Source organism: Cnephaeus nilssonii (assembly GCF_951640355.1).
Source record: "Cnephaeus nilssonii genome assembly, chromosome: 6".
Taxonomy (NCBI): domain Eukaryota; kingdom Metazoa; phylum Chordata; class Mammalia; order Chiroptera; family Vespertilionidae; genus Cnephaeus; species Cnephaeus nilssonii.
The window spans coordinates 20,882,775-20,910,135 of NC_137077.1; the positions used below are offsets into that span (position 1 = coordinate 20,882,775).

Below are 27,361 nucleotides of genomic sequence, written 5' to 3' on the forward strand. Positions count from 1 at the left end.
AGTTCCAACGCCCTTTCCACGCCCTGCTGACCACCCAGTGTTTTCCTGAGAGACCTGGGGCTGGGGACTGAAATGCTAGGATCTCTCTGGTTCAGGCTGTGGGTTTTACTTCACGGTTCCCAGGAGGCACGCAGCAGGAACTTGCTGATGGAATGGACTGTGTAAAGAGGTTAATGCAGAGTTGGGGGGGCGGGGGGTGACGCGGTTGCTGCTGCTCCTCGCCTCCCTCAGGTCTCCCTTGACGTCTTCGTTCCCCACCCCCGAGCTTTTAGCTTCTAGATTCTCCCAAGGTCCGTCCTATTTCCCACCCCCTCTTCGGCTTTCCAGCTTCCTCTCCAGCCCCCGCAGTTCCCTTGCTCCCGCAAATTGCAATCCAGGGGGGAAAAAGCCCGAAAGCATTCTCCCGCCCCAGCTCCCCGGTCCCATTGGTTCCCTCCCCCGCTGCAGCACCTGGCCCTCCCAGTCAACCGATTGGCCCATGGCCTCATCAATCTTCGTCTGGCTGTGCTTACGTCATCCTGCAGTAGAGGGGACGGGAATGAGAGAGAGCGCAAGAGCGAGGAAGCCGGGCTGGAAAGCAAACGAGAAGCCACTGCAAGTCCCCCACCTCAGCCACCCAGGTTGGGGTCTGCCCAGGTGTGCTCCATGGACTAGTGTGGGCGGCAGGCTCCTTCTGTCTCTGCCCTCCTGCCCTCTGTCTTCCCGCCCCTCCTTGGAGGTCCCCTGCATCCCTCCCCCAAGGAGCAATAAGTGGGCTTGAGGCTCCCAGGGGAGAGCCGTCGCCTGGCCCTGCCCTGCTCTTTACCACACCATACCATGACCCTCCTGCTGCTGCCCCTCTTGCTGGCCTCCCTTCTTCCCTCCAGCTCCTGTAACAAAGGTGAGTGAGGTGGGGTGGGGGGTGGGGGCACCAAAAGAGGGGTATCCGGCTGAGCATTGTGGGGTAGAGGTGAGCAGGAGCCATGAGGCTCTCTGGCACATGACAGGTGTCAGTTCTTCCCACCATTCCCCTTCCCATCCATTTTCTCAGACTTACCCCTTCTTTCCTTTGAAACACCGCCTCCCCCCACACCCCCACTCCCTCCATCACATCCTCCTGTCTGGTCTGTCTTTACCCATAGGCTTCTCTGGTCCCGTTTGGTCCCCATTCCCATCCTGGGGTTTCTGTCTCCCTCTCTCCCAATTTCTCCCTGTTGGAGGTATTTCAGGTCTCAGAAGGACTTGCCCTGAGGGTCGTTACACATCTCTGGGTGGTTCTCCATTTTCAATGGGGTGTGCGTGCCCTAAGGGTGTGTGGCAGATCCATTTGGTTCATCTCCATCCCATCCTGGGGAGAAACTGTTCCTTGCAGCTCAGCAATTCGGAGCACGTATGTTTTGGCGTGTTCCTCTGCATCTATACCCTTATGCCTGCATGCAGCTGGGCTGTGGGTTACCAGAGCTGCCCTCTCTGGCAGACAGCAGATAAATTCAGCTGGGTGAGGCCCACAGAGGGACCAAGAGGGAGGGAAGAAGGGAGGGGATGGAGGAAGAGGCCTCAGGTAGGTGGAGAAAGGCAGGAAAGGGCAGAAGTGGGTGTGTGGGGGAGCTAAATGAGTGCCGAGAGGGAAAGCTGAGAAGGAGAAGGGAGATGAGGCGTGGGAGGGGGATAAGAAGGGCTTGGAAAGGGTAAAAGTGGAGGCAAAAAAAAAAAAGAGAGAGAGAGAGAGAAATGAAAGGGAAATCAGGAAGAACGGATGAGAGGAGTGGGAGGGGAGAGTCAAGGAAGGAAAAGGCAGGGAGCCTAGGAGTGAGTGAAAGGAGATGGACACAAGGGGAGAGCTGGTGGCCAAGAGGAGAGGAGCAGGGTCAGGGGTGAGCTGTGAAGAGGGTGCCAGTGCTGACCTTGCTGTGTGCCTCGCCTCCATCCTCAATCTCTGACCTCAGTCTGGTTTTCTAGCCTCCTGCCACTTCCTGTGCTGCCTTCTGAGCACCGTCTTGTGGCTTTCTCCTCTGCCACTAGAGAAGGGGGTGGTGGTAGTCATCAGCAGGAAAGGGGCAGACTTTCAGATACAAGAAGGCTTTTTGGGGTAGGGTTGGAGGGAAAAAAATGGATATCAGGATTTCTTGCTCACCACGACATTCTGGGGACGAGTTTCCTTTGGCGACATCCTTTTGGATGCTGTCCTTCTCTGCCCATGGCCTGCTGATGGGCCATCATAAATGTGCTTGGGAGCCTGAGGGTTGCCATGATAGGATTAGATAGAGCAGGCAGTGGAGGTTGGGGTTGGGAGGTGATGTAGGGAGGGAAGGGAACATGCTGTGCTTTCCCCATAGCCTCTTACCAGGCTAGTGGGAAATTGGTCCTGGCAGGAAACACAGTTGAGCTAAGTCTGGTAGGAGATAGGGAGGTTTGGAGGCTGAGTGAGTCCCACATCCATCCGGAATTGGCTGGTGGTTGGAGGGAAGTAGGATGGGGTAGGCAAGAATTTGGACTAAGTCATAAGGCTGTATAAAAAGTGGGGTTCAGGGCGTGTGGGGTTTGGTCACCTTGGTGGGGGAACATAGAAATGTGTTGATTACGAGTGTGTTCTCTTGGCTGTGGGGGTGAGAAGCAGGGAGGAGATTTGTCCTGTTTCTAGGCCAGCTCGATAATCCCTGAGGATGTTGGCTCTGCTGGGTCCAGTTATTTGGCATTGATTCCTCCGCTCTATCCCTGCCCTTCTCTGTCCCCCTCCCTCTGTCCTATATATTTTCTCTTCTCTCTTTTCCCCTCTTCCCTCTACTCTGGGAGAATGGCCTTAGGTTGGGGCTTGGCTGGGAGAAGTGCAGAGTGAAGGGATCAAGATTGAATGGGGGTAGTGATAGTGGTGATGGAGAGGATAAACCATCAGGCTCTCAGGAAACTTCTAGATCTACTTTTTTCTAATATCAACTCTGCCCTTAATCTATCCCTTCCCTTCCCCAGGGCCTTCTGATGGCCCACCACTGTTTCCTGAATTCCCCAGTCTCCATTCTCCAGCACCTGAAATCCCTAAAGAAAATTCTCCACCCTCAGACCATGTTTCCCAGAGAAGTTAGAAGACCCATCCCTCTCTTCAGGGCAGACTGTTGCCATGGAAACTTTCTATCCTGCCATAGGAGAAGGCTGTGACCTCCCTCAGACCTTCTGACTCCTTTAATAGCTGATTTCTTGTCCTCATTTTTTCCACCGGCAGGTGCTTCTGCAGGGTGTGGAAAGGGTAGTGATACTGGAGTGTGAGTTTGCTGGGTCAATGAGGGTTGTGTGGGAGTGGCAGGCAAGCTCACAGGTTCTTCCTCTCCTCTCCCGTGGGGGGTCAGCCAACAAGCACAAGCCATGGATTGAGGCGGAATACCAGGGCATCGTCATGGAGAATGACAACACGGTCCTGCTGAACCCACCACTCTTCGCCTTGGACAAGGACGCCCCCCTGCGCTATGCAGGTAATTGGGATTGGTGGATTGCAAGGTGGGTAGGACAGAGAAAAGTGGTTGGGAGGGTAGAGGGCAGGGGAGGAGAGGGGAGGTCCTGGGAGGGAGAGCAATAAGGAAGTGGGAAAGAGGCCTTGGAAAGTGGAAGACGAAGTTGGCTCAAGGAGTAGAAAGGGCTACATTGAAGCTGGTGGTTGAGTAAAGGCAACCAGAGAGGAAATGGGCAGGGTAGGGGTTAAATGCATCAAGATTTTGCCAGATCTCAGACCTGGTACCTCTGAGAGGTTGTTGATCAGGAAAGCTGGCGTGGAGCTGTATGCTTGATAATTATTGCTTTCAGGTGCACAAAAAGGACCGGGTTTGGGAGAAGAGGTGAAGTGGGAATCTGAGGCAGGGAGGCTGAGGCTGGAAGGAAATGCTGGAGGTAGTGCAAGAGCCTCATCTTTCCCTACCCCCTCGGCCAGGTGAGATCTGTGGCTTCCGGCTCCATGGGTCTGGGGTGCCTTTTGAGGCTGTGATCCTGGACAAGGCAACAGGAGAAGGGCTGATTCGGGCCAAGGAGCCAGTGGACTGCGAGGCCCAGAAGGAGCACACTTTCACCATCCAGGCCTATGACTGTGGCGAGGGCCCCGATGGAGCCAACACCAAGAAGTCCCACAAGTGAGGAAGCCCTTGTCCCGTGCCCCCTGCTGCAGGGTCTCCTCCCTCCTTCCAAGCCCCTCACCATCCTCCCTCTGTGCAGTCATTGAATAGTATCTGCCCTTTCCCTCTCTGTTTATAGGGTTCAGGGACAGGGGACAGAATTATTTAGTAGAACTTAGTGGGATCTAATCCTGGCTCTGCCTCTTATGGCCTTGGGCAACTTAGCCTTTCTGGATCTGCTTTTCTTACCTGTAAAATAGAAATAATGATGCCACCTACTTCTTTAGGTTGCTGTGAAGATGAAAGGAGATGGTTTGTATAAAAAGCATGCACCACAGTGCCTGACAGATGGTGATGGGCTCAGTACGTGGGAGTTACGATGACCAGGAGAGCAAGGTGGAAGGGAAGGAGCACACGCAGCACTGTAGATTCCTTCCGACTGTTCCGCCGGTCTATCTGCAGTGTGACCACACTCACACCATTATAACACACACAGCGCTCTGCGTGAGGGTGGGCAGGAGCTGGCTACAGCATGAAAGGGGCTGGGACCTGGGACTCCTTTGTTCCAAGCTAACTTCTCCTGTGAGACTGGGTGAAAATTGGCCGTCAGGATTCCTGGGTTGCTAAAGAGGCCCTGGATATAAACGGCTCTTTGTGACTCAGTTTCCCATTTGGAGACAGGAACTTTGCCTCTTGGGTCCTGGGTGCCTGGATCTTGGCTAGGGGCAGGCCTCAGCACAAAGGGTTAGCCTGAGCTTTGCTTGCCCTGTGGGGACCTGAGCCGGGGGGGGGGGGGGGGGGGGGCGCAGCTGACATGCATATTGTACACTTGTTCACAAAAGGCAATACTCATCTTCTGTGTACTGCTCACGTCAGATGACATGGCTTTTGTACAAATGCCACTTCCTTTCCCATGGTTGGTTTTTAACTTGGCTTTTACCCTGTATCTTCCTTGATTATCTCATTGGATGCAACTGTTGTGAAGGAATGACTGGCTGGGCACAAAATCCTGTTACCCCTCATCTGGGCAGCCCCAACCTATTTTGTACAGAAGCCATCAAAATCAGTGGTGGTGTCACCTGGGGTGGTTCTTACCCCTCACAGCAGATATCCTTTCCTTAGCACAGCTCCCTTGAGGGCCCTCTCCCTCGAGGTGCCTGACTGCCCCAAGCCAAGGGACAGACTGCCTCCCTCCTGCTGATTCCCTGTCTGGATTTCTGCTTGTGCCTCTCTGGAGTCTCCAGTATGAGGACGGCTGACTCGTTCTCTCCCCTCCTCCCACTCTGGCACATGCAGGGCGACTGTTCATGTGCGTGTCAATGATGTGAATGAGTTTGCCCCCGTGTTTGTGGAGCGGCTGTACCGAGCTGCAGTGACTGAGGGGAAGCTGTATGACCGCATCCTGCGGGTGGAAGCCATTGACGGTGACTGCTCCCCCCAGTACAGCCAGATCTGCTACTACGAGATCCTCACACCCAACACCCCCTTCCTCATTGACAATGATGGTGAGTCCAGCCCCTGCCCACCTCGTGCACCCATATCCCTCAGGACACCCCAGGGCTGAGCTGTCCACTTCTCTGCCCTCCACACCCTCCTTTCCAGATGTGGAGCCTTCCCCCCCCCCCCATACCTTCTTTTCCGCTTCCTGCCGCTTAGTTAGCTCCTGAGCCCCCCGCCCCCTTTGTCTCCCTAGGTTTTCTTTAGTGCTTCTGACCATCTCAGTCCTCCCCCATCCCCACCCCAGGGAACATTGAGAACACGGAGAAGCTGCAGTACAGCGGTGAGAAGCTCTATAAGTTCACGGTGACAGCTTATGATTGTGGGAAGAAGCGGGCGGCAGATGACGCCCAGGTGGAGATCCAGGTGAAGCCCACCTGTAAACCCAGCTGGCAAGGTGAGGAGCCCTGCTCTGTGACTCATCGTGTGCATCATTTTTCACCTTCACCTCACTTTTCGTCACTTCTGACAGTCATGGGAGCTAGGCTAGGAGTCAGGGGAGGGATATTTAGGTTCAGGCTTGTAACTGTCTACCCTGGACAGCCATTTTTGTAGGAGGCTGAGACCGTCAGTGGAATGGCAAGAGCAGAATGGACAGATAGGCGGGGCTGCCTTCCTCCTCTGTCTCTCCACTGCCCTCTCCCTCTCACCCATGCAGGCTGGAACAAAAGGATTGAATATGCACCAGGTGCCGGGAGCTTGGCTTTGTTCCCTGGTATCCGCCTGGAGACCTGCGATGAACCTCTCTGGAATATTCAGGCCACCATAGAGCTGCAGACCAGCCATGTGGCCAAAGGCTGTGACCGAGACAACTACTCCGAGCGGGCATTGCGGAAACTCTGTGGTGGGTGTGCATGCCCAACCCCTCGTCCTGCCCCTCCCCACCCAGCCTTTACATGACCCTCCTCTACCTCTGTCGTAAGAATCTGCACTGTATCTTCTTTTGTCCATCCACAGGTGTATATATTCACAGGGGTGGTGGCATGTAGTTAGCTCTTGTGATCCAAAGATCAAATAAGTATGTTATTGGCAAAGATGCGTAATTGTAGCACAAAATGATCACCAGATACTACATTGTGGGAAAATGATAGGGAGAGATGAAGAGCTGGAGAATGAGTTAATTGGAGAGGGATTCCTAAAAGAGAGGTCCATTCCTCTCTTGTCTTTGGAAGGCCAGAGGAGGTGGTGAGATGAACTGTAGGAGATTTTTTTCTCATTAGTCACTCTTTCCCTGCCTGCTCCCCAGTTCCAAATCTGCTGCTGCTCAGCTCTGACATGTGTGCCTTCTGGGGCTCCTGCAGGTGCTGCCACTGGGGAGGTGGATCTGTTGCCCATGCCTGGCCCCAATGCCAACTGGACGGCAGGACTCTCGGTGCACTACAGCCAGGACAGCAGTCTTATCTACTGGTTCAACGGCACCCAAGCTGTGCAGGTGCCCCTGGGTGGCACAGCGGGGCTGGGCTCGGGGCCCCAGGACAGCCTCAGTGACCACTTTACCCTGTCCTTCTGGATGAAGCACGGTGTAACTCCCAACAAGGGCAAGAAGGAAGAGGAAACCATCGTGTGTAACACTGTCCAGAATGGTGAGCCTTGCTCAGGACACTGGCTTCTTGTCTGGCCTCTATCACTGTCCAGTCCATGACTGTGAATGGGTCACCTCCTCTTGCTGCACCTGTAAGATGGCAGTGCCAGGCTTGATACTTCCTGAAATTCTTTGATTGGCTCCCAACACGAGAAGTTGAGGTCCTACTGCTCTCAGAGTGCAGTGGGACTGCTCACTGCCATTCTCACTTGTGGTTGCCCAGTCCTCCTGCATCCCCCTATATATAGACTGCCCCCTGAATCTGCTCCCATTAAAACCCTTCCACTATGGTGTGGAAAGGCCTGGGTGGTGGTGTGCTCCATTCTTTCTCCTCCATCTCTGCCCATTTTCCTCCTATAAAGGCTAGTTGGCTCCATCACTAAGTACGCCTCCTCCCTCAACTGTGTGACACATCCTTCTGGGGGTCGGATGGCAGGGGGCTCAGCTTCATATGCTCTTTCATTTCTGCCACTTCTCTGAGGTCATATATCGTGCCTTGAAGAGGATTGTCACCAGTGATGTTTGTATTAACCAAAGGACCAATAATGATCTGGGTGGGAGCAGGCTGGCCGGTGTGCCCCCTCAGCCAATCAGAGTGCCCAAGAAGCTCTTGATATCACCTGAACTGGATGTAGGGGTGTGTGTGTGTGTGTGTTGAGGGGAGAAGACTAGTGAATGCAGGAGTGAGAGAGTGCATGAGAGGGCAAAGAGAACCCAGTGTCCTCTCCCTTCTGGTGCTTTGAACCTGTTCTTGCCCCAGGCCCTGTGTTTGACCCCCATCCCCATCCTCTGCCCTCAGAGGACGGCTTCTCTCACTACTCACTGACGGTCCATGGCTGCAGGATTTCCTTCCTCTACTGGCCTCTGCTGGAGAGTGCTCGCCCAGTCAAGTTCCTCTGGAAGCTGGAGCAGGTGAGGCCAGTGCCAGAAAGATGGGTGCATATAACTTGCTTTTAGGGGAGGAGGGGCCTAGGGCAGGGGTTTGAGTTTTTTGGGTTGCCCCATGCCCCCTCTTCCATGCTCCACTTTCTGTTCCTCACCATTATACCTCTAGGTTCTCTTGTTTTCTATTTCCAAGGCTTGTCTCCTGCAGAAAGCACTCCTGGATTAAAAGGAAATAGGAAACAAATGACTACTAACATCAAACCCAACCATCCATTTTCTCTCCCCGCCTCTAGTTTTATTTAATCTCCTTCTAATCTAGAACCATAACAGTACACGTCTCTGACTCTCAAGCAGTTAGCATGTTGTAATTGAGAAAATAAGTAGTCCTGAGGTACCCAGATTGGGTTTGAGTCCTGCCAGGGGAACTTACTAGCTCTGAAAACTTGGTTAATATGTCTGAACTTCAGTTTATTTGCCTATTAAATGGGGATAATAAGAATTATATATTCAGGGTTGTTGTAGGATTAAATGACATGATAGACCTTTATACTGTTATCTCAGTTTAACGGCAGAATATGTTCTAAGAAATGCATTGTTAGGCAATTTCGTTGTTGTGTGAACATCATAGAGTGCACTTACAGAAACCTATTACACCCCTAGGCTATATGGGATAGCCTCTTGCTCCTAGGCTACAGGCCTATACAGCATGTTACTGTGTAAAACCACACGAGGTTAAGTCAAGCACAAGAGAAAATGATGCAATCAAGGCCCATGGTAAACATGAGAAATCTGAGGCTGCTGCTGGCATAACAGTTCATACTTTTTTACAGCAAAATTTTTTTATGAGTAGAAAGACTATACTCTGAAATAATGATAAAAAGTATAGTATAGTAAGTACATAAACCAGTAACATAGTTGTTTATTATCATTATGAAGTATATGTACTGTACATGATTATATGAGATATTCTATATATAACTGGCAGCACAGTAGGCTTGTTTACACCAGCATCACCACAAACAAGTGAGTATATGCTGCACTTTGATGTTATGACAGCTACGATATCACTAGGTGACAGGAATTTTTTAGCTCCATTATAATCTTATGGGACCACCATTGTATATTTGGTAGATTGTTGACCGAAATGTCATTATTCCACATATGACAGTAGACTGGAAAGGACTCTATACATGTTATTTCTTACTGTTATTATCCGTGATTATGAAGGATAAGTAAAAATGGACCAAAATCCCCCAAAACAAAACAGTAAAATCCTCTCTTGAGCCAACAGTTGCATTCTCCAAGCTAACCACAAGGACTAGTGGGGACTAATGGGTTTCCATGGGGAGATGGAAACCCATTAGTCCCCTGGTGGAGTGGCTGGTTAAGCAAATGGCTGAAAAAAGGCAGGAAGTGGGAGAGAGAGAATGGGAAATGAAGGGTCTGGAAAATCCACAAATTGGATAGTTGAGGGCTGTTTACAAAAGCTTCTGCTTTTTGTGGTACTTTTTAAAAAGAGATAGTCTTCCCATTTGCTACTTCTTGATCTTCTGCCATGTTGCTAATATTGGTAACATCACTCCTATTTTTCTTTTACTTTTATTTATTCAACAAATACTTATTAAATATCAATTAAGTCCTTGAAAATCTGCTAGATTCTGGGGATACAATGGAGTATGAGATGGAACAAAATCTTTGCCTTCATTAAGGCTACATTTTAGTTGGAAATATATTTTTAGAAAGTAAGCAGACATATAAAAATGATAAATTGTGATAAATGCTCTGAAAGAGTAAGGTACTGAAGTAGGGAAAAGGGGAAGGCAAAGATGGGGGAACTTACCTTACATTGGGTGTTCAGGGAAGGTGACTGAGGAGAGATGTAAGCTTAGTCCTGTAGGATGGGAAATAGCTGGTAGAGAAGAAACAGATGTAAAAGCCCCGAAGTAGGAAAGAGTTCGGTATGTTCCAAGCATAAATTATTTTGAGAAAATTAATTCATAAAATAGCATGTTACTCCTCTTAGAAATGCTTATAGTTTTAAAGATTTACCTGAAGAGTGGAGTTTTAGGTATTAGGTTGGTTGCCTGATAGATTTTGCACAAGGATGCTATTCCTTGAGCTGGGTAGGCAATAATTCCCTAGTAAGTCCCGATGATAGAACTGGGAATACTAGGGACTGTCCCTTGATTCTCAGCAGAAGGGGCAGTGCCTTGTGTTAGCTCCCTGAAGATGAAGTCACTGAGGAGTTCTTGCCCCTACCCTACTCCCCCAGGTCTGCGATGACGAGTGGCACCACTATGCTCTGAACCTTGAGTTCCCCACAGTCACACTCTACGCTGATGGCATCTCTTTCGACCCTGCTCTCATCCATGACAATGGTCTCATCCACCCACCCCGAAAGGAACCTGCTCTCATGATCGGGGCCTGCTGGACTGGTAAGTCCCTGAGTTGCCTCCGTGAAGGCACTGAAGGTTGGAGCCTCTAGTGGCTTAGGATTGGTGAAGGAGCAAGGACAGACTGACTTCATGCAGTTGGGCAGGGTGACTCAAAAAGATCTCCAGTGGACACCACAGCCCCCTATATCTCCTACCTATTCAACTGGTCACCACCTCTGAGTTGGAAAAATTTCCTTCTCAGGCATCATGGGAATCTTTCTGTCACTTCAGCCAGTTTCCACTCTGTCCCATCACAGTGATTATGATTCCCACAGCCCTTTACCCTGTTGGAGGGCAGTAACCCTTCAGAGAGTCATCAATCTTCCAACTTTAAGTTCTTTCTTTCACTTATTTTTTTTCCCTTCTGGGAGAGTGTGTGTGTCGGTCAGTCTTACCAGAACCCTTGTGTTTCCTCAGCAACATATTTGGGGGTTTGTCTACACTAGAGGCCTGAGGGATTAAGACATGACAAAAAAAGGGTTGGGGCCCTGGCTGGGTAGCTCAGTTGGTTGTCCCAATACACCAAGGTTGCAGGTTTGATCCCCAGTAGCACATCCAAGAAACAACCAATCCTATATAATAAAAGGCTAACATGCAAATCTATCGAATGGTGGAACGATGGACTGACGAGTTGCTATGGTGCGCACTGACCACCAGGGGCAGACTCTCAATGAAGGAGCTGTTCCCTGGTGGTCAGTGCACTCCCACAAGGGGAGCACTGCTCAGCCAGAAGCCGGGCTCATGGCTGGCGAGTGCAGCAGCAGTGGCAGGAGCCTCTCCCCCCTCTCGGCAGCGCTAAGGATGTCTGACTGATGGCTTAGGTCCACTCCCCATGGAAAGAGGGCCTAAACCGTCAGTCAGACGTCCCCCGAGGACTCCTGGACTGCAAGAGGGCACAGGCCAGGCTGAGGGACCCCTCCCACCCAGTACATGATTTTCATGCACCGGGCCTCTAGTGAATACATAAATAAGTGGAACAAATCGCTCTCTCCCTGCCTCATTCTCTCTCTCTCTCTCTCTCTCTCTCTCTCTCTCTCTCAAATCAATAGTTAAAGAGGTTGCAAGTCCTACAAGGGCAGGCCAGAGCAGGGAAGACCTCTTCTTCCTCTCTGTCAATCTGTCCTTACAACTTTGAGCTCACTGCCCCTTTTTTTCCTCCTCCAGAAGAGAAGAACAAGGAGAAAGAAAAAGGTGGAGACAACAGTACGGATGCCACACAAGGTACTCTGTGTGTAAGAACTGGAGACCAGAGAGTTCTCACCTTAACTTTCTGTTCTGCATTCCCTTTTCCACACCCAATCCTGTTCAGCCTTGTTAGTTACTGCTTCCCATGCCACCAGGGGGCAGAGTCTCTGAGAACTACAGCAAGGTAGGGTTTCCTTGGTGAGAGGCCAGATGGAGTTTGGCTAAATTCTGGGTGTCTCATCCTGCCTACAGAATGAAGTGAAGCGTTTCTCTTGCTGAAACGCAGGAGGCGGGAGTCAGTCACACAGGAGGATCTGGGCATCTGTGAAGCTCACACACATTCACCCTGGTCTCCTTGCATGCTTCTGAAGATGCCCTCTCTTGCAGTCTCCTCCTTTTCCTCATTGTGTCTCCTCTTTCCTCCCTGGGTCTTGCTTTTCTTCTTCCCTTTTCCCCTGTCCTGGAAGCTTTTATCATTTCTGTTGCTTCTATTTTTCACCCTTTTCTCCCCCCTTTTTTTTTTTTTAATATATTTTATTGATTTTCCACAGAGAGGAAGGGAGAGGGATAGAGAGCTAGAAACATTGATGAGAGAGAAACATCGACCAGCTGCCTCCTGCACACCCCCCACCGGGGATGTGCCCGCAACCAATGCACATGCCCTTGACCGGAATCGAACCTGGGACCCTTCAGTCCACAGGCTCTATCCACTGAGCCAAACCAGTTTCGGCTCTCCCCTTGTTTTATTCTGTACTAAAGGCCCGATGCACAAAATTCGTACAAGGGGCTCGGCCCTCGCACCTGCTACAGCTTGCCTCGGCCCTTGCAGCCCGCCCCCCCCCCCCCCCCTTTGTCCGGTTGTCCGGAAGATCGTCTGGCCTAATTAGCATATTACGCTTTTATTATTATAATTCTCTCTATGCCTTCTCCAATCTCCCACTTAGCCTCATTTCTCTCATCTCTCTTCTTTCCTTCTTTCAGTTTCCACCTTTCTCCTTTGTGTTTTCTTTCTCAAGCCTTCTGGCCCTTTCTTTCTTTTCCTTTTCTCTTAGTCCCTTTCCTTGTTCTATTCCTCCTTTCTTCTCACCTCCCGTCTGCCCCTGTGTTCCTGCCCTAGGAGACCCCTTGCTGATCCACCACTACTTTCATGGCTACCTGGCTGGTTTCAGCGTGCGCTCAGGCCGCCTGGAGAGCCGTGAGGTCATCGAGTGCCTCTATGCATGTCGGGAGGGGCTGGACTATAGGGATTTCGAGAGCCTGGGCAAAGGCATGAAGGTATATCCCCTTCCTCCAGCCCTCTCCTTCCAGATATGCCCCTCCCCGCCCCCCAACCTTGTCCCACCTCTCTACCTCGGCTCCCTTCCTCTCTTGCCTCCTGGGCCTGCTCTCAGCTGTGTCTGTGTCTGGGACCCAGGTCCACGTGAACCCCTCGCAGTCCCTGCTCACCCTGGAGGGGGATGATGTGGAGACCTTCAACCATGCCCTGCAGCATGTGGCTTACATGAACACTCTGCGCTTTGCTACGCCTGGCGTCAGGCCCCTGCGTCTCACCACTGCCGTCAAGTGAGTGTGGGGTGGGGTGGGCAAATCACAGAGTAGGCACAGACTGTCAGAACCCTTTGGCTGTCAGGGTAGTTCAGTTAATGGATGAGGAGAGGACACTTGACCTGCTCGGTTGACATAGCCTGGACTAGACTGATTTCCCAGCAACTGATACATTACTCTTTCCACTGAGCCACACTTCCAGGACTTGGGGGTTTTAAACTTCTCGGTGCCTCTCTGCTGATATGTAAAGTGGGACAGGGAAGGAACTGGATTGGGAGCCGGGAGAGCTGATATTAATTCTGACTCAATACTCATTGCCTTGAAGATATCAGGTGAATAGCTCTACTTGCTTTACCTATTTTAAGCTTGATTCATCAAGCTCTTGCAAGGTCAAATTGGATGATCTAAGTCTCAATCTGGCCTGCTGCCTGTTTTTGTAAATAAAGTTTTATTAGAACACAGCCATGTCCTTCCATTTGCATATTGTTTATGGCTGCTTTTCCACTGTGGTGGCAGGGCTGAGTAGTTGGGACAGAGACTGTATGGCCAAAAAGCTGAAAATATTTACTGTCTGGCCCTTCACAGAAAAAAGTTTGCTGACCTTTGCATTTTAAGTGAATTATTTTGAAATTGTTAGAAAAACTATACATTACTTCAAGGTTTAAGTATATTTGGTGTTTAAAAATACAGATTAATTGAGAGGTAATGAAAGCATAACAGTTATGGACACAGAGTCTATTACTAGCTTTTCCACATCGAACAAATGCTATAAAGCAAGAATAACAATAGAATGTAACTCATAGAATTGTTATAACTAAATGATATAATCCAGATCAAACGCCTGACAGGGTGCCTACTCTGCAAATGTTGGCTCTTATAAGGGCATTTTCACCCCTTATTATGTTTATGGGGCAGTTTTTAGGAGATACTGCCATCTAGTGGGTGGATTACACAATGTAGGAGTCAGGATTCTTGTGTAAGCATTCTCTTCTTTACTCTGCCTCAGTTTCTCCATAAGCTGTATGAAGGTTAATACCGATGATTGTCCCTATCTTGAGGGGAGTGGGTTTAGAGATGAGAGAGCTCTGAGCCCTAGGCAGTGACTGGGTGTAATGATCAGGCCTCACAATTAGAGCAGTGGAAGGCAGGGGCGGGGGCAGGGGCTTTGGGGAGTCTGGCTGCTGGTCCGTGGTGTGGTCACGATGTGGAGTTGAAGGCCACAGGTGAATGAAGTCATGTGGGCACAGATCAGAGCTGAGGATGTGTCCCATCATGTTCTAGTCAGAACCCTAGGCGCTAGAGGGCTGTCATCCAGTTACGAAGGGCTTAATCCTCCTCAGTCAGCCGAGGACCCAGTCAGAAGGGAGGGCTGTCTCTTAGCTCAGGGTGGAGCTCTGCAAGCGTAGTCCCACAGGGCGAGGAGTTGACACCCCCTTTGTTGATGGGCTTATCTGAATCCCTCCGACCTCTGTGGTGCCCGGGGAAGAGGCTTATCCAAGGGCTGGGAACTGACATTGATCCTTTAGTACAGTTGTTTTCTTTCTGAGGTTAAGAAAGAACAAACTCTCATTTCTCCATTTCTAGTGCTTCCATGTGGTTGGTTAGTGCTACCCTAATACTTTCTTGAGGTTGTGGGAGAAAATATAGAGGTTGTGTATTTGTGCGCATGTGTGAATGAGAAAACAGGGAGAGACAGATACCGACCAGCACTTCCTTTTCTCTGACGCAAATCCTTGCCCTAGCTCAGGTGGCTTCCCTAACTTCCAGCGTTCAGTTCTCGGGCCTCTGTCCAATTAAAGCCAGGTTAATGCAAATATTCAGTTATCATTATTATTTTAACCTCTTTCTTGGAAAGCCCATCTACTTGCGGGATTAACCCCAGAACAGATGCTACCCTATCTTTTTCTCTAGCTTTGTCCTTTTTTCCATAGCTCTTGAATTTCTACCAGCTTGCTATAATCTCTATCTAGAAGTTCTTTCAGCACCTCAAAAAAAGAGAGCTAAAGCTGACATAATGAACTTCAGTTCCCAGACTAGCTTTCCCACCTGAATTCTCTATTTCTGTAATGGTGTGTCTGTCCTTGCAATCACCCGGACTTGAAGCTTATGAGTCATCTTGAATGCCTCCCTGTCCTTTTCCTCCATGCCCCATCAGTTGCCAGGTCACCTCTGTGCCAGCTGTATGGAACCTATCTCTTTTTTTAATAAGTATTTTTTTTTTTTAAATCCTCACTGGAGGATATATTTGTCATTGATGAGAGAGAGAGAGAGAGAGAGAGAGAGAGAGAGAGAGAGAGAGAGAGACATCAGTGTGAGAGAGAAACATTAATCAGTTGCTTTTTGTACTCGTGAGCCCACAACCTGGGTATGTGCCCTGACTGGGAATGGACCCAGCAACCCTTCAGTGCATGGGATGATGCTCTAGCCCAGTGGTCGGCAAACTCATTAGTCAACAGAGCCAAATATCAACGGTACAACGACTGAAATTTCTTTTGAGAGCCAAATTTTTTAAACTTAAACTATATAGGTAGGTACATTATTATTAACTTAATTAGGGTACTCCTAAGCTGGCCTTTGCTAAAATCTCAAGGGGCCAAAGAGCCGCATGTGGCTCACGAGCCGCAGTTTGCCGACCACTGCTCTAACCAACTGAGCCATTCCAGCCAGGGCTGTCTCTTCTTTTTCCATTTCTACTATCACAACTCCAGCCCAGGCTTTTAATTCCCGCCCACCTGTCCTACTGCCCTAGTCTTCTAACTAGGTGACCCATCTCTAGTATTCTAACTTCAGTTTCCCCTTTGCCCTGAGGCTGGTTTAGTGATCTTAAATCAGAATTTTCATCCTATCACTCCTCTAATGAGGAAGACATTGATGGCTTTGTTTTGCCCACTGCACAAAAATTGCACTCAAACACCTCAACCACCTGGCCCTGGCCTTTCCTGCCTTTTGTTTCTCTACCTGCTGAGTATACTCCTCACCTTCTGTGAAGTAAAGTCCTCCTTCCTTGAAAGGTTCACTCACTTGCTACTCTTCTTGATTGTCCCTACCCTCCCTTGCCAAATGCCCTGTCCCCGTCATAGCCAGGAATAATATCTCCCTTTCTGACTTCTCATGGGCTTTTGCTTGTTCCTCTCATGTGATGGTGACCATGATTATCCCTGTTTTAAGGCTTGTGCACCATATCTAATCTCTCAACCAGATCATTGGTGCCTTCGAGTTGGGGCCAGCCCCCTGTCCCCCTTTGCATCCCTTTGGATTGCTTATCAAAGTGGGAATGTCTGCTGGAGCTGTGCTCCCAGGATCAGCTTGGGTCTGTTTTCCAAGAGGCTTTGACCTGGGCCCCTCTGCATGACCGTGCAGACTGTTGTAGGCCCCGCTCCCTGTGGCACAGGAGCTCAGTAAGCCTTGGGCATTTGTCCCTTTAGGGGCTCTGAGCTCATTGTGTCTGCTGAGGCTACCCTTCTCTCTTTTGGCTCTCACAGTCAAGCTGGGCATGCTCAGGCACACCAATATTGGTCCTCTTAGCAAAATCAGTTCAGTTGGCATTTGGTAAGCATGTGGACCATAAGCCCTGTCCCTGAATTAGCAACTTCTTTATGAAGATTTCTTATTCAAGGGGACATTTCTTTATAAATAAACTAGAGGCCCGATGCACAAATTTCGTGCAAGAGTAGGCCTTCCTTCCCCTGGCTGCCAGCACTGGCTTCCTTCTGGCAGCTGGGACCTAGGCTTTCGGCCGCCTGGGACCTGGGCTTCCCTCGCAGCCCTAGCTTCATTTGGAAGGACATCTTGGCTAATTAGCATATTACCCTTTTATTATTATAGATTGGGGTGGTGTGAACCCAAATGATGGCTGTGGTTTAGTTTAGTGGAAAGATTGTGGACTTGGAATAAGAAGAATGGTTTAAGCCTTGACTAGGACACGTATTTCTTATATGGCCAAGATGCTTGACCTAAAAGCTTTGCTTTCTTATCCCTGTCCTACAGCATTGAAATAAAGATAAATGAAGTCATATGGGTAAAATGCTTCATAAACCAGCAAATGCTGTGAGGATTATTATTTATGAATATAGGATGGGGTGAGAGGGGGTTCTGGGAGCATGTTCCTGAGCTGCTGTGCTGTTGGTTGGTTCAGCCTGGCTGAGTTTTCTAGGGAGAGTTTGTATTGGCACCAAGATCAGCGAGGCTTCATGGGAAGGTGGATGCAGGTCCCAGGTAGTCAGATTAGTTCACCTACCAAAGTGTGCTACTCTGATATTAAAAGAGAGTCAACAGAAGACTCATCAAGATGGTGAACATCTTTTGATAGGTCCCCACCTCCTTTTGTGGTAGAATATTTTGAAGCATATATCTGCCAGATATTGTACTAAACACACTTAAAAAAACCCCCACCTCTTGGATAAAGAACTGTGTGTATGTATGTATGTACATTTTTGTAAGCTCAGCTTGTAAAATACAAGTTTGCCAGATGTTCCATAATTTTGGGGTAAGACATTGATGATGTGGTCATTCCCTTAGGTTAAGGTTGCCTGACCTTCTGCCCCCAAAATAGCATCTTTCCTGCAGTAGCATCTTCTTAAGAGACATTATCTCTCTCTTCAGCTCTACTACTGGGGGTGATGGGGGTGATGGTGGTGGTGCAGAGACACTATCTCCCTTTCCTCCCCTCACCACATGGGCTGCTCTATGTAGAGGTGGAGGCTCAGAGGGATGAAACAGAATATAGATTATAAGGGAGGGGGTTTTGGGGTCATAGCTGCCTCTCCCCATTTCTCACATAGGTGCTTCAGTGAAGAGTCCTGCGTCTCCATCCCCGAAGTGGAGGGCTACGTGGTTGTCCTCCAGCCCGATGCCCCCCAGATCCTGCTGAGTGGCACTGCTCACTTTGCCCGCCCAGCTGTGGACTTCGAGGGATCCGAGGGGGTCGCTTTGTTCCCAGATCTTCAAATCACTTGCTCCATTTCTCACCAGGTGGAGGCCAAAAAGGATGAAAGTTGGCAGGGAACAGGTAAGGATGACCCCAAGAAGGTCCCTGTCTGGCACCGGAGTGAGGGAGAAAATCTGGGGCTGGATGTGAGCAGCAACTTCATCCTGCATTTGCTTGACTAGAACCACATACCATTAGGAAGAAGAGCCAGTAGGAGGCTCACAGGTGATGGAAATTGTTGGGTAATGGCGTTCTTGAAAATGAAGCTGACTTCCGGGGAATGACCCTGGAAGGGAAGGAAGAGTGGCCATGAGGTGGGCCTCAGCTCTGACCCAGATCCTGACTCTCTCCAATCCAGTGACAGATACACGCATGTCGGATGAGATTGTGCACAACCTGGACGGCTGTGAGATTTCTCTGGTGGGGGATGACCTAGACCCGGAGCGGGAAAGCCTGCTCTTGGACATGGCATCCTTGCAGCAGCGAGGGCTGGAGCTCACCAACACGTCTGCCTACATCACCATTGCTGGTCAGTGGGACCTGGGAGCCTGTCCTCTTTTTCTGTGTATTCTCCTCCCCATGATCAAGTACTGGGAAATCCAGAGGGTCCCCCTTCCAGGTCCAGGGTTGTGGCCAAGTGACATTTCGCATCTTCCCAGCCTGGAAGATTGTTTGGCTTCTAGATTGACCTTGGAGGAGATGTACTGAGGGTTAGGCTCCAAATGGTCCTTTCTCCCTCTTCTCTCTACAGCCTGGCTCACCTCCACCTCTCCTTTGGCCGAGCCTTCTTTGACTAGCTTCCTAAATCTCTAGCTGTTTGATACCAGCCATCCTGTGTATCTTCCAAATCACTCATATTATGTAACAGCATAGCTTTCTGTTAGGAGGTCATCTAACTAGTGGGAATGATTTGGAAACTTCCAAAGGAAGCCTGCTCTTCTCCAAAGGATCCTCCATAAGGGAGGATGGAAGCTGATTGGCATCACCAGTTCCCTCCCATTCCCAGTCCCTTCCAGAGCCTCCCTGGTGATTTCTGAATTCCCTCCTCTCTCTGTTTCTCGCCTGCTTGCCACCTCCCTAATGTGCTGCCGAGGGTCCTGGTTTCCTTCTCTCCATCCCTACTCAGAAGCCACAGAGCATTAGAGAGGAAACCAGAGCAGGAAGAAATGCAGCCCATCCCAGTCCATTAGAGCCAGGTGGGGGGTGGGGTGGGCAGAGGGGACATCGCTTCCTCTGAGAACTCCTGTTGAAGGGTGGAGTAACCCACTCTAGGCTGGTGGGAGTCGGAGAGAGAGTCCGCCCTGGGCCTCTTGGCTGGCTCCTGCACTGAGCTACTTGCTCGTCCTCCAGGGGTGGAGAGCATCACTGTGTATGAAGAGATCCTGAGGCAGGCTCATTATAGGCTGCGGCATGGAGCTGCCCTCTATGCCAGGAAATTCCGGCTTTCCTGCTCAGAAATGAATGGTCGTTACTCCAGCAATGAATTCATCGTGGAGGTACCTAGAGAGTCTCCTTCCTTCCACAGGGTGGAGGAGCCAGGGTGGAGTGGACTGAACCGATAGGCGGTGGGAATGGAAATGACAGCAGGGAGGACTCCTGGCCCCGGTGGTGGGTGGGGCAGCAGCAGCTGTGGGGCAGTGGTTAAGAGAGGGCTTTCGGGAGATGGAGTTGGACCTGGGGAGGAGTGCGTGCCCACCAAGCCCTCCCTCCCCAGGTCAACGTCCTGCACAGCATGAACCGGGTTGCCCACCCGAGCCACGTGCTCAGCTCCCAGCAGTTCCTGCACCGTGGTCACCTGCTTCCTCCTGAGATGGCCGGACACAGCTTGGCCAGCTCCCACCGAAACTCCAGTATGTAAGGCTGTGCGGGGTGGGCAGGTGGCAGGGGATGGGGCTGGGCACAGGCACCCTCCCCCTCCACCTCTGGGAGGGGAGGACAGGGTGGAGCAGTGGGTTCTGCTCCCTTGTGGTACCTGAAGGCTGTATTCCAGTTCCTTTATTCCCCTGGATCATCACCTTTCCCTTGTGAAGAACATGCACCGTGTGTCATTGCAGGGGCACTCATGCTGGGAATCATGAAGTCAGTGAGGGGGGTAGGCCAAGCCTTTGTTGTCCCTGCTGCCCTCCCACAACAATATCCATAAGCCCTGGGCCCAGGGACCCTTGGTAGTGAAGTTATCAAGTATTATTAAGCACCCATTATGTACTAACACTGTCCTAAAGTACCATTAGGAATCTAAAAGAATTACAGGATACTGTTCCTCTCCCCCAGGGGAAAGTTGGCACTATGACATGTGTAATCACGTGCTATGGACAAAGTCATAAGACTGTTTCTAAATCAAAATGAGCAAGGGTGTAAATATGCAGATGGGGTGCTGCCCTTCAAAGCAATCTCCTTCCCTGGCCATGGTCCTTCACCAGTGACACAATCTTTAAATTCCCATGTACTAGTCAGAGTTGCTTAATAGCAGAGAAACCAGAAACTGCAAGTGTAAAGAAGAAAACCCAGCCACGATTCTATCACAGAGAGGAAACCATTTTAATATGGTATATTATGCGCCAGTTTTTTTTTTTTCTATCCCCATTTTTTTCCTCCTTTTTACAAAATTTGGATCCTATTACTTTGTAACTTGAGATTTATACCAAATATTATAACATGAGTCTTCCCCCACGTTATTACAAACTGCAAAATTTTTCTGATATTGCTAAAAATGATTTTTAAATCCCCTTTTTGATTGCTTTCAAAGCCAGTTGATGAGGTTGCACTTATATTATTTTATTTTATGTTTTTGGACACACCATGCTTTTGGCCCAGTTCAGTATTACCCAACTTCAGCATCCAGTTTTGTCAGAGTTGGCGCGGATGTCATTTTGCGTTTTTAAACATTAAACCTACTCTCAAAGGGCACAGATTTGTCACTTTTGAAAAAACGTCAAAAGGTGTATCACAGGCTCTGAAGGCAATTCCTTAAGGAGTTCCAAGAATACTTTGTGGGAAGAAGGCCTCGGTCAGTGAACACTACCCTGAAAGTACCGCACTCCCTTCAATACACTTAGTAATAAGAACAGCAAACACATCCATGTGTGCCAGGCACCATGCTTGTGGGCTTTTACACACATTAACTCATTTAGTCCTTACAAACAGCAAATGAAATAGGTACTAGAATTGTCCCCTTTAAAGGCAGGGAAATGGAAGCCCAGAGAGGTTAAATACTTTGCTAAGATCACACCGCTAGAAAGTGACAGAGCCAGGATTAAAACCCAGGCAGCAATTCCAGAGCCTGTGCACGTCATACTCTCTCCATTTATATTTGATGCTTAAAAAAACACACTATTATTAGCCTCAGTACTTTCTAGGGCTTCCCAGGGCTTCTTACTCAGTCTGGCTTCCTCGCCTTGGGCAGTGGCCACTGCTACACTATTGTTTGTGTATTGTTATCCCCCATACTGCCTCCCTTCTTTCTTCTGCAGAAGGCTTTTTAAGTGTTTTACTCTGACACTATGGCAGAGCAGGTGGAAATAGGGATGAGGAGGGAGTACAAGGCATAACCAAGTTGCAGAGGTTCCAAGAAGCTTCACTCCATTTTTAAAAAAATATATATATTTTTATTGATTTCAGAGAGGAAGGGAGAGGGAGAGAGAGAGAGAGAAACATTAATGATGGGAGAGAATCATTGATCGGCTGCTTCCTGCAAGTCCCACACTGGGGATGGAGCCCATAACCCGGGCATGTGCCCTGACTGGGAATCGAGCCATGACTTCTTGGTTCACAGGTCAGTGCTCAACCACTGAGCCATGCTGGCCAGGTTTCCCTCGGCCTTTAGTTGGTAAAGAGATGTGAGCGAACTAAACCTGTTGGTGTTCAATAGACCCTCAGGGCCAACTTCTTTCTTCTCATGATTCCCTAACTCTTTCTCCAGATCTTTCCCTTGGAATTGGCCCACTCAACCTTGTCTGGATTAGATCCTGGGTCCTGCTACACAGATTAAGCTCAATCTAGATCCTTGTTGGCATTGTTGCTGGGCCTGTCGAAATTTTCAGTCTTTGTTTTCTGTGGCACGAAGTCCCAGGGGAGGTCCCTCTCTAACCACCCCAGCGCTTCCTACCCTTCCCCCCCCCCCCCCCCCCCCCCCCCCCGCTCCCCAGCTGGCGGTGCTCCAGGGTGTGTAAGTATTGTCCTCACTTCACCTCCCCATCCACTGTTCTGAGCTGATGTGCAGGCCAACCAGGCTTGCTCTGAGATTCTAACTGAGAGCGGCAGCCTGCTTTTGCTCTCTCCTTTATTTTGGGTTGAGTATTGGGTAGAGTTCATAGGTCACCTTGGGGTCATTGTGATGACATCTCCTGAGCCTACCAGGAGATCTACTTCATAAAACCCGCCTCAAGGCAGTCCATCTCCTTCCCCACCCAATCCCAAGAGTGGTATTATAGAATTATGGCTTTGCAATGTCAAATTCCTCTAGCCAGGCAGAAGCAGTGAGAGATTCCATTTCCTCCAAAGAGACAGGAGGTGGATTTCCCTGAAGTTCCTAAGTGCATCAGAAAACAGAGATCAGTGTGAAGGGGGGCAGTCAGGGAATGTTTTGTGGTGCACATAGAGTTTGAACTTCGACCTTGAAGGATAGAAGGAATTTTGTGTGGTTATGAGCGAGAATGAGAATTTGAATATTGGGGGTGGGTGGGTGGTTTAGGGCAATTTGGGTTAGGGAGAATAAGGTTGTCTGAGAAGGGTGAGACAAAATGATGAAGAGAGTATTTATCTAGTCATCCAAAAGTGTGATGCTCCTCAGTATCACTTGGGGAGCTGTAAAAACGTTTGGTGCCTAGGTTACACTCCATACCAGTTAAATCAGAATGTCTGGCAGTGGGAGCCAGGCATCAGGGCTTTCAAAGATTCTTAAGTGATTCCAATGTGCGGCACAGTTTGGGAACCATTGCCCTACTTTGTTTCCTACAAGGCTTTTCAGAAAGACCTACAATGTAATAGGATAAAGGTAGAAAATGAATTAGGAAGTGCGGCGGAAAGGACAAAGATGAAAGAAGAATAAGATAAAACCAGTTCATAAAATCCTCGGAGACTGTGCAGTTGCGAGAGTGGGTCAAATATGGACTCTGAGCTTCCTTGTCGCTAAAGCAAAGAGGAACCTGAGAAGTTAGGAAGGCCATAGGGTAGGAGCCAAGCAGAATTTCAGGAGAAGCCCTGGGACCAAGGGCAGAAAGAGGCTTCTCCTGATGGTCTTCACAAAGGGGGCACCACGCAGACCTGTGGACAGGGCTCCCCACAGTGTCCTCACCATCAGTCGAAGCCAGGAGTTCACATGGGCCATTTGCTAAAACACCCTTTCATGTTGACTATGGAGGTCATTCAAGGCCAGAAGTAACTGCTCAGATCTAATGTAGCAAGAAAGGTTGCTTCGTTGTTAAACTCTTGATTTTTGTCTGTAGCTCATTTAAAAATCCTCCCATCTCCCCGGCCTCCTTGCTCATTTTAAACTAACGAACCATGCTCATTGGCCTATAGATAGAGTGTTGGCGTTTTGTCTTTCCTGCATCATTTCTTAGTCCTGGCAATCAACTTGTGATTTCCTTCGCCAGGCCGGGCTCTCAGAGGACCAAATGCATTTGATTAAGGCACAAACCAGAAGGTTTGGCTTGTCATCATTGTGCCCAGAGCAAGTTTACCTGCTGTGGCCTCCACTCCTTCTAGAGCCTGGGCTTAGCTACAGGGGCATTCTGCTGGTGCCCGCCCCCACCCCCCGCCCCATCTTGCTCATTGGCGTGGAGACTTGGGAAGGGACTATTTCCTGCAGATGGGCAGAAAGGTCTTCTCTGTCTCCCTCTTCCTTCCTCCCCCATGCCCAGGCTGTTGAGAAATGCTGATCCAACCAGGCTCATCTCTGCCCTGGAGCCAGTGCCCAGGGAGGCTGCCTGCCCTGCTAGGCAGAGTCAGCTCTAGCTGGAGAGTGGCTCCAAGTGGGCTGTGGGTCGGGACGGGGACCAACTTGGCAGAGAGCCATCAGGGTGGCCTCAGGGAGGTGTGAAGCTAGTGTGCCTGCTCAGGCAGGGCATTCTCCACACACCTGGTTGGCCCTGGAGCGCGTGGTGGTGTGTGTGGTGGCAGCACGAGTGTGCTGGCTGCGGCAAGCAGGGGACTGCAGCAGCGTGTGTGGGGCTCCTGCGCTGTGTGCTTCTCTGTGCTCTGCTCTGTCTCTTGACATGTGAGTCTTACAGGCTGAGGGTAAAGTCAGGACCAGGAGGTATATCTGTTACCAGAACATAACGTGTGTGTGTGTGTGTGTGTGTGTGTGTGTGTGTGTGTGAGAGAGAGAGAGAGAGAGAGAGAGAGAGACTCATACAATTAACCCTTTGCACTCGCTTGCTTTTTTTCTCGATTCCTGCTACCGATGCTAACCGTGTCGAGTCACACTCGACATCCGAGTGCAAAAGGTTAATAGTTTCTCAGCAACAGGACTGCTCAGAGTCTGGGCCTCATGGAGCCTCTGTGGTCGGGTGAGCTGCTGTGAGCAAAGACAGCGGGCAGGATGTGCACCATGTGGGGTGTAGTGACCCAGCTGCCTGTGAGGGCCCTGGGCCTGGGTGTGCATGTGTGGGGTCTCTGCCTCCAACTGCTATCCCTGGGGCTGTGGGCTCTCCAGCTTTGCCTCCTCCTGCTTCTCCGAGGGCTATTTGTGTGTGTGCAGGGGGTGGGCAGGGCTGTGCTCACAGCAGCTCGCTCTGTGGCCCTCGCAGTCCACGTCTGTGCTGTTTACATCCTCCTTCAGGGGGTTGCCTGGTGTGCCCAGCTGGCAGGGAGCTGGGTGACGCTGCACCTATGGCTCTTCGCTGCCTTTCTGGAGACCCTCAGACGCATCCCGTTGACTCTGCTGTGTGAGCAGGCCGCCAGGTGGCTGGTGCAGGCAGCTGTGTGGGCCAGCAGAGGCCTGGCTCGGGTGCAGTGTGTGGCGACCTTTGTCCGGCTGTGTGCCCGCACGGTCTTCCTGGGCATGTACCTGTGCATGCACATCTGCTTCTCCGCCATCAGCTCTAGGGTCCATGTGAGAGTCCACATGCCCTTCAATGTCTCACTGCCTTTCAAGGTCCATGCTCCCTTGAGCCTGGGCCTCAAAGTGGGGCTGCAGGACCAGAGGCATGGCAGGGCCAAAGCGAGGAGGGGTGTACCTCAGAGGGAGTCTAGGGAGGAACAGACGCCCCGGAGCTCCAGGAGCCCTAAGCCCATGAGGAGAAGGGAGGCAGCACCCAGCAGGAGTGAGTCCAATCCAGGTGGGTAAGTGAAGGGGCTGCTCCTTGCCCCTTAGACCTGTCCCAGCCTTGGACATTCTCTCCTCCCACACCATTAAGCCCATGTGGCTGCCTCTCTCCTTCTCCCACTGGGCACTGAGCAGTTCATTCCTAGGCCAAGTGGTCCCGAGAGGATGACCTGGGCAGGTTCCAAACCTTGCCCTCTCCCCGCTGACAATAAGGCTGCTCCTGACAGCACTGGGCTGGGAGCCCTTCCCCACCCTGCCTGCCTCCACTCTTACACACCTCCTTCCCTCTGTCTCTCTAGCAGCAGCCACTCTGCCGACAGCTTCTCTCTTGGTTTCTGGTCCTTCCCAGCTCTATTTTTCTTCTAGCTTCTCCAAGGTATCTCCTCTTCTGAGTCATCGTGGATCTTCTCTTCTCTTATTCAGAGACACCCTCTGCCCAGGGTCCCCCTCCCTTCTCCCTGTGCTGAGTCCCCTCAGGTGGGCCTGGCCACGGTCTGCTCACCGCACGCTCTCCCCACAGTGGTCCCCAGTGCAGCGACTCTCATCATTGTGGTGTGTGTGGGCTTCCTGGTGCTCATGGTCATCCTGGGCCTGGTGAGAATCCACTCCCTTCACCGCCGTGTCTCAGGAGCCAGTGGGCCCCCAGGGGCCTCCAGTGACCCCAAGGACCCTGACCTCTTCTGGGATGACTCTGCTCTCACCATTATCGTGAACCCCATGGAGGTAAGTGGCCCTGGGGGCTGGGGAGGTCTGAAGGGTCAAGATTCAGCTGCAGCATATACAGCAAAGACCTCTAAGGAACGGCCAGGCCCTGGGGGGGAAAAGCTCTGGGCAGGCATCTGAGTAGAAAGGAGAAAGGTTTGTACGGGGAAGGAGGTGGGAGAGGGGTAGGGTGAGGAGACTGAGGGAGGCTGACATGTTCTGGGGTGTGTCAGGCCACTGAGCCCCTCTCTTTTCCACTCCTGCCTTCTGCAGTCCTACCAGAATCGGCAAGCCTGTGTGGCAGGGGCTGCTGGTGGCCAGCAGGAGGATGAGGACAGCAGTGACTCAGAGGCAGCTGACTCGCCCAGCAGCGATGAGAGACGCATCATTGAGACCCCCCCACACCGCTACTAAGGCCTACACCCCTCCCCAAACAGAGAGAGACAAAGAGAGAGAGAGACAGAATCAGAGAGAGAGAGGCAGAATTCTGCCCTGGTGAGACAGAGACACTCTCAGAAAAGAGAGAAGGACATTCTGAGAGAAGAGAGACCAAGAGGGAGAGAGCTTGAGGCATCCTTTAATCTCAAATTCCAGTTGGCCCCACTGGAGTCTACCCTCCCCATCCCCCCCCGCCCACCTTGCTCCCATGCCTCTGGGCTCCCCTGCTACCCCCAGTGGAAGACTCTGGCTGCCTTTTCTGCCCCTCAGAGCAGCCATCCTCTAGCTCACCCATGTCTCTGTCTCTCCCCCCACTAGCCATGCTCTGTATTGGGGGGCTGCCAGTAGCAATGGCAAGGGCCAGCGGTGGGATTGAAGGAACCCTCTACTCCACACTTCCCTACTCTCCTGTCCATGAGGCCTTCCTCCCCCCAGTTCCCGCCATGGGGCCTTCCTGCTTCTCTTACGATCCCCCACCTCTGTCCGTTTCACTCTGGGGACCCCTGCTTCTTTACCGCGCCCACTTTCCTTCCTTTGTTGTCCTCTTTCCTCTCCTGTCCTTGCGTGAAATCCTACAGCCCCTTCCCCTTCCTACATGACCCGGTCATGGCTAGGTTGTGGGGGTGGGAGCGGGAGTAGGGGCCCCGATGTATTATATATAATGTATATTTTTTCATGTTGTCGTGAGCACAGCCCCTGTGTTCCATGTGCAGCTCACAGCCTTGTGTGTGTGTGTGGCATTGTCATGTCCTGGGGTGGCGGTAGGGGAATGGGTGTGGTGAGGGAGGGGACACACCTGAGGGTTTTCAAATAAAACAACCAGAA

At 50.7% G+C, this 27,361-nt stretch overlaps 1 protein-coding gene across 2 annotated transcripts; it reads left to right on the plus strand.

The window, feature by feature from the left end:
• The first annotated feature begins 499 nt into the window (after positions 1 to 499).
• Positions 500 to 27,361, plus strand: CLSTN3 (calsyntenin 3). Of its 2 annotated transcripts, none has more exons than XM_079774970.1 (18): positions 500 to 636; positions 3,321 to 3,443; positions 3,896 to 4,091; positions 5,370 to 5,578; positions 5,818 to 5,967; positions 6,229 to 6,414; positions 6,872 to 7,153; positions 7,952 to 8,064; positions 10,310 to 10,472; positions 11,637 to 11,693; positions 12,775 to 12,932; positions 13,072 to 13,220; positions 17,984 to 18,210; positions 18,488 to 18,658; positions 19,480 to 19,625; positions 19,844 to 19,979; positions 25,917 to 26,119; positions 26,372 to 27,361. In XM_079774970.1, exons 2-18 carry the CDS (start codon positions 3,368 to 3,370, stop codon positions 26,510 to 26,512), a joined length of 2,763 nt encoding a protein of 920 aa, XP_079631096.1. In that variant the 5' UTR covers positions 500 to 636; positions 3,321 to 3,367; the 3' UTR covers positions 26,513 to 27,361. The 2 variants fall into 2 exon arrangements, with proteins under 2 accessions (XP_079631096.1, XP_079631095.1); XM_079774969.1 differs by having other exon boundaries at positions 503 to 880.

What these genes read in the sequence shown, in the direction of transcription:
- CLSTN3 (XM_079774969.1), top strand. Translation starts at nt 817, where the DNA reads ATGACCCTCCTGCTGCTGCCCCTCTTGCTGGCCTCCCTTCTTCCCTCC. An exon ending in CTTCCTCATTGACAATGATG is followed by an intron (nt 5,579 to 5,817) that starts GTGAGTCCAGCC and finishes TCCCCACCCCAG; the next exon opens with GGAACATTGAGAACACGGAG. An exon ending in CGTCTCACCACTGCCGTCAA is followed by an intron (nt 13,221 to 17,983) that starts GTGAGTGTGGGG and finishes TTTCTCACATAG; the next exon opens with GTGCTTCAGTGAAGAGTCCT.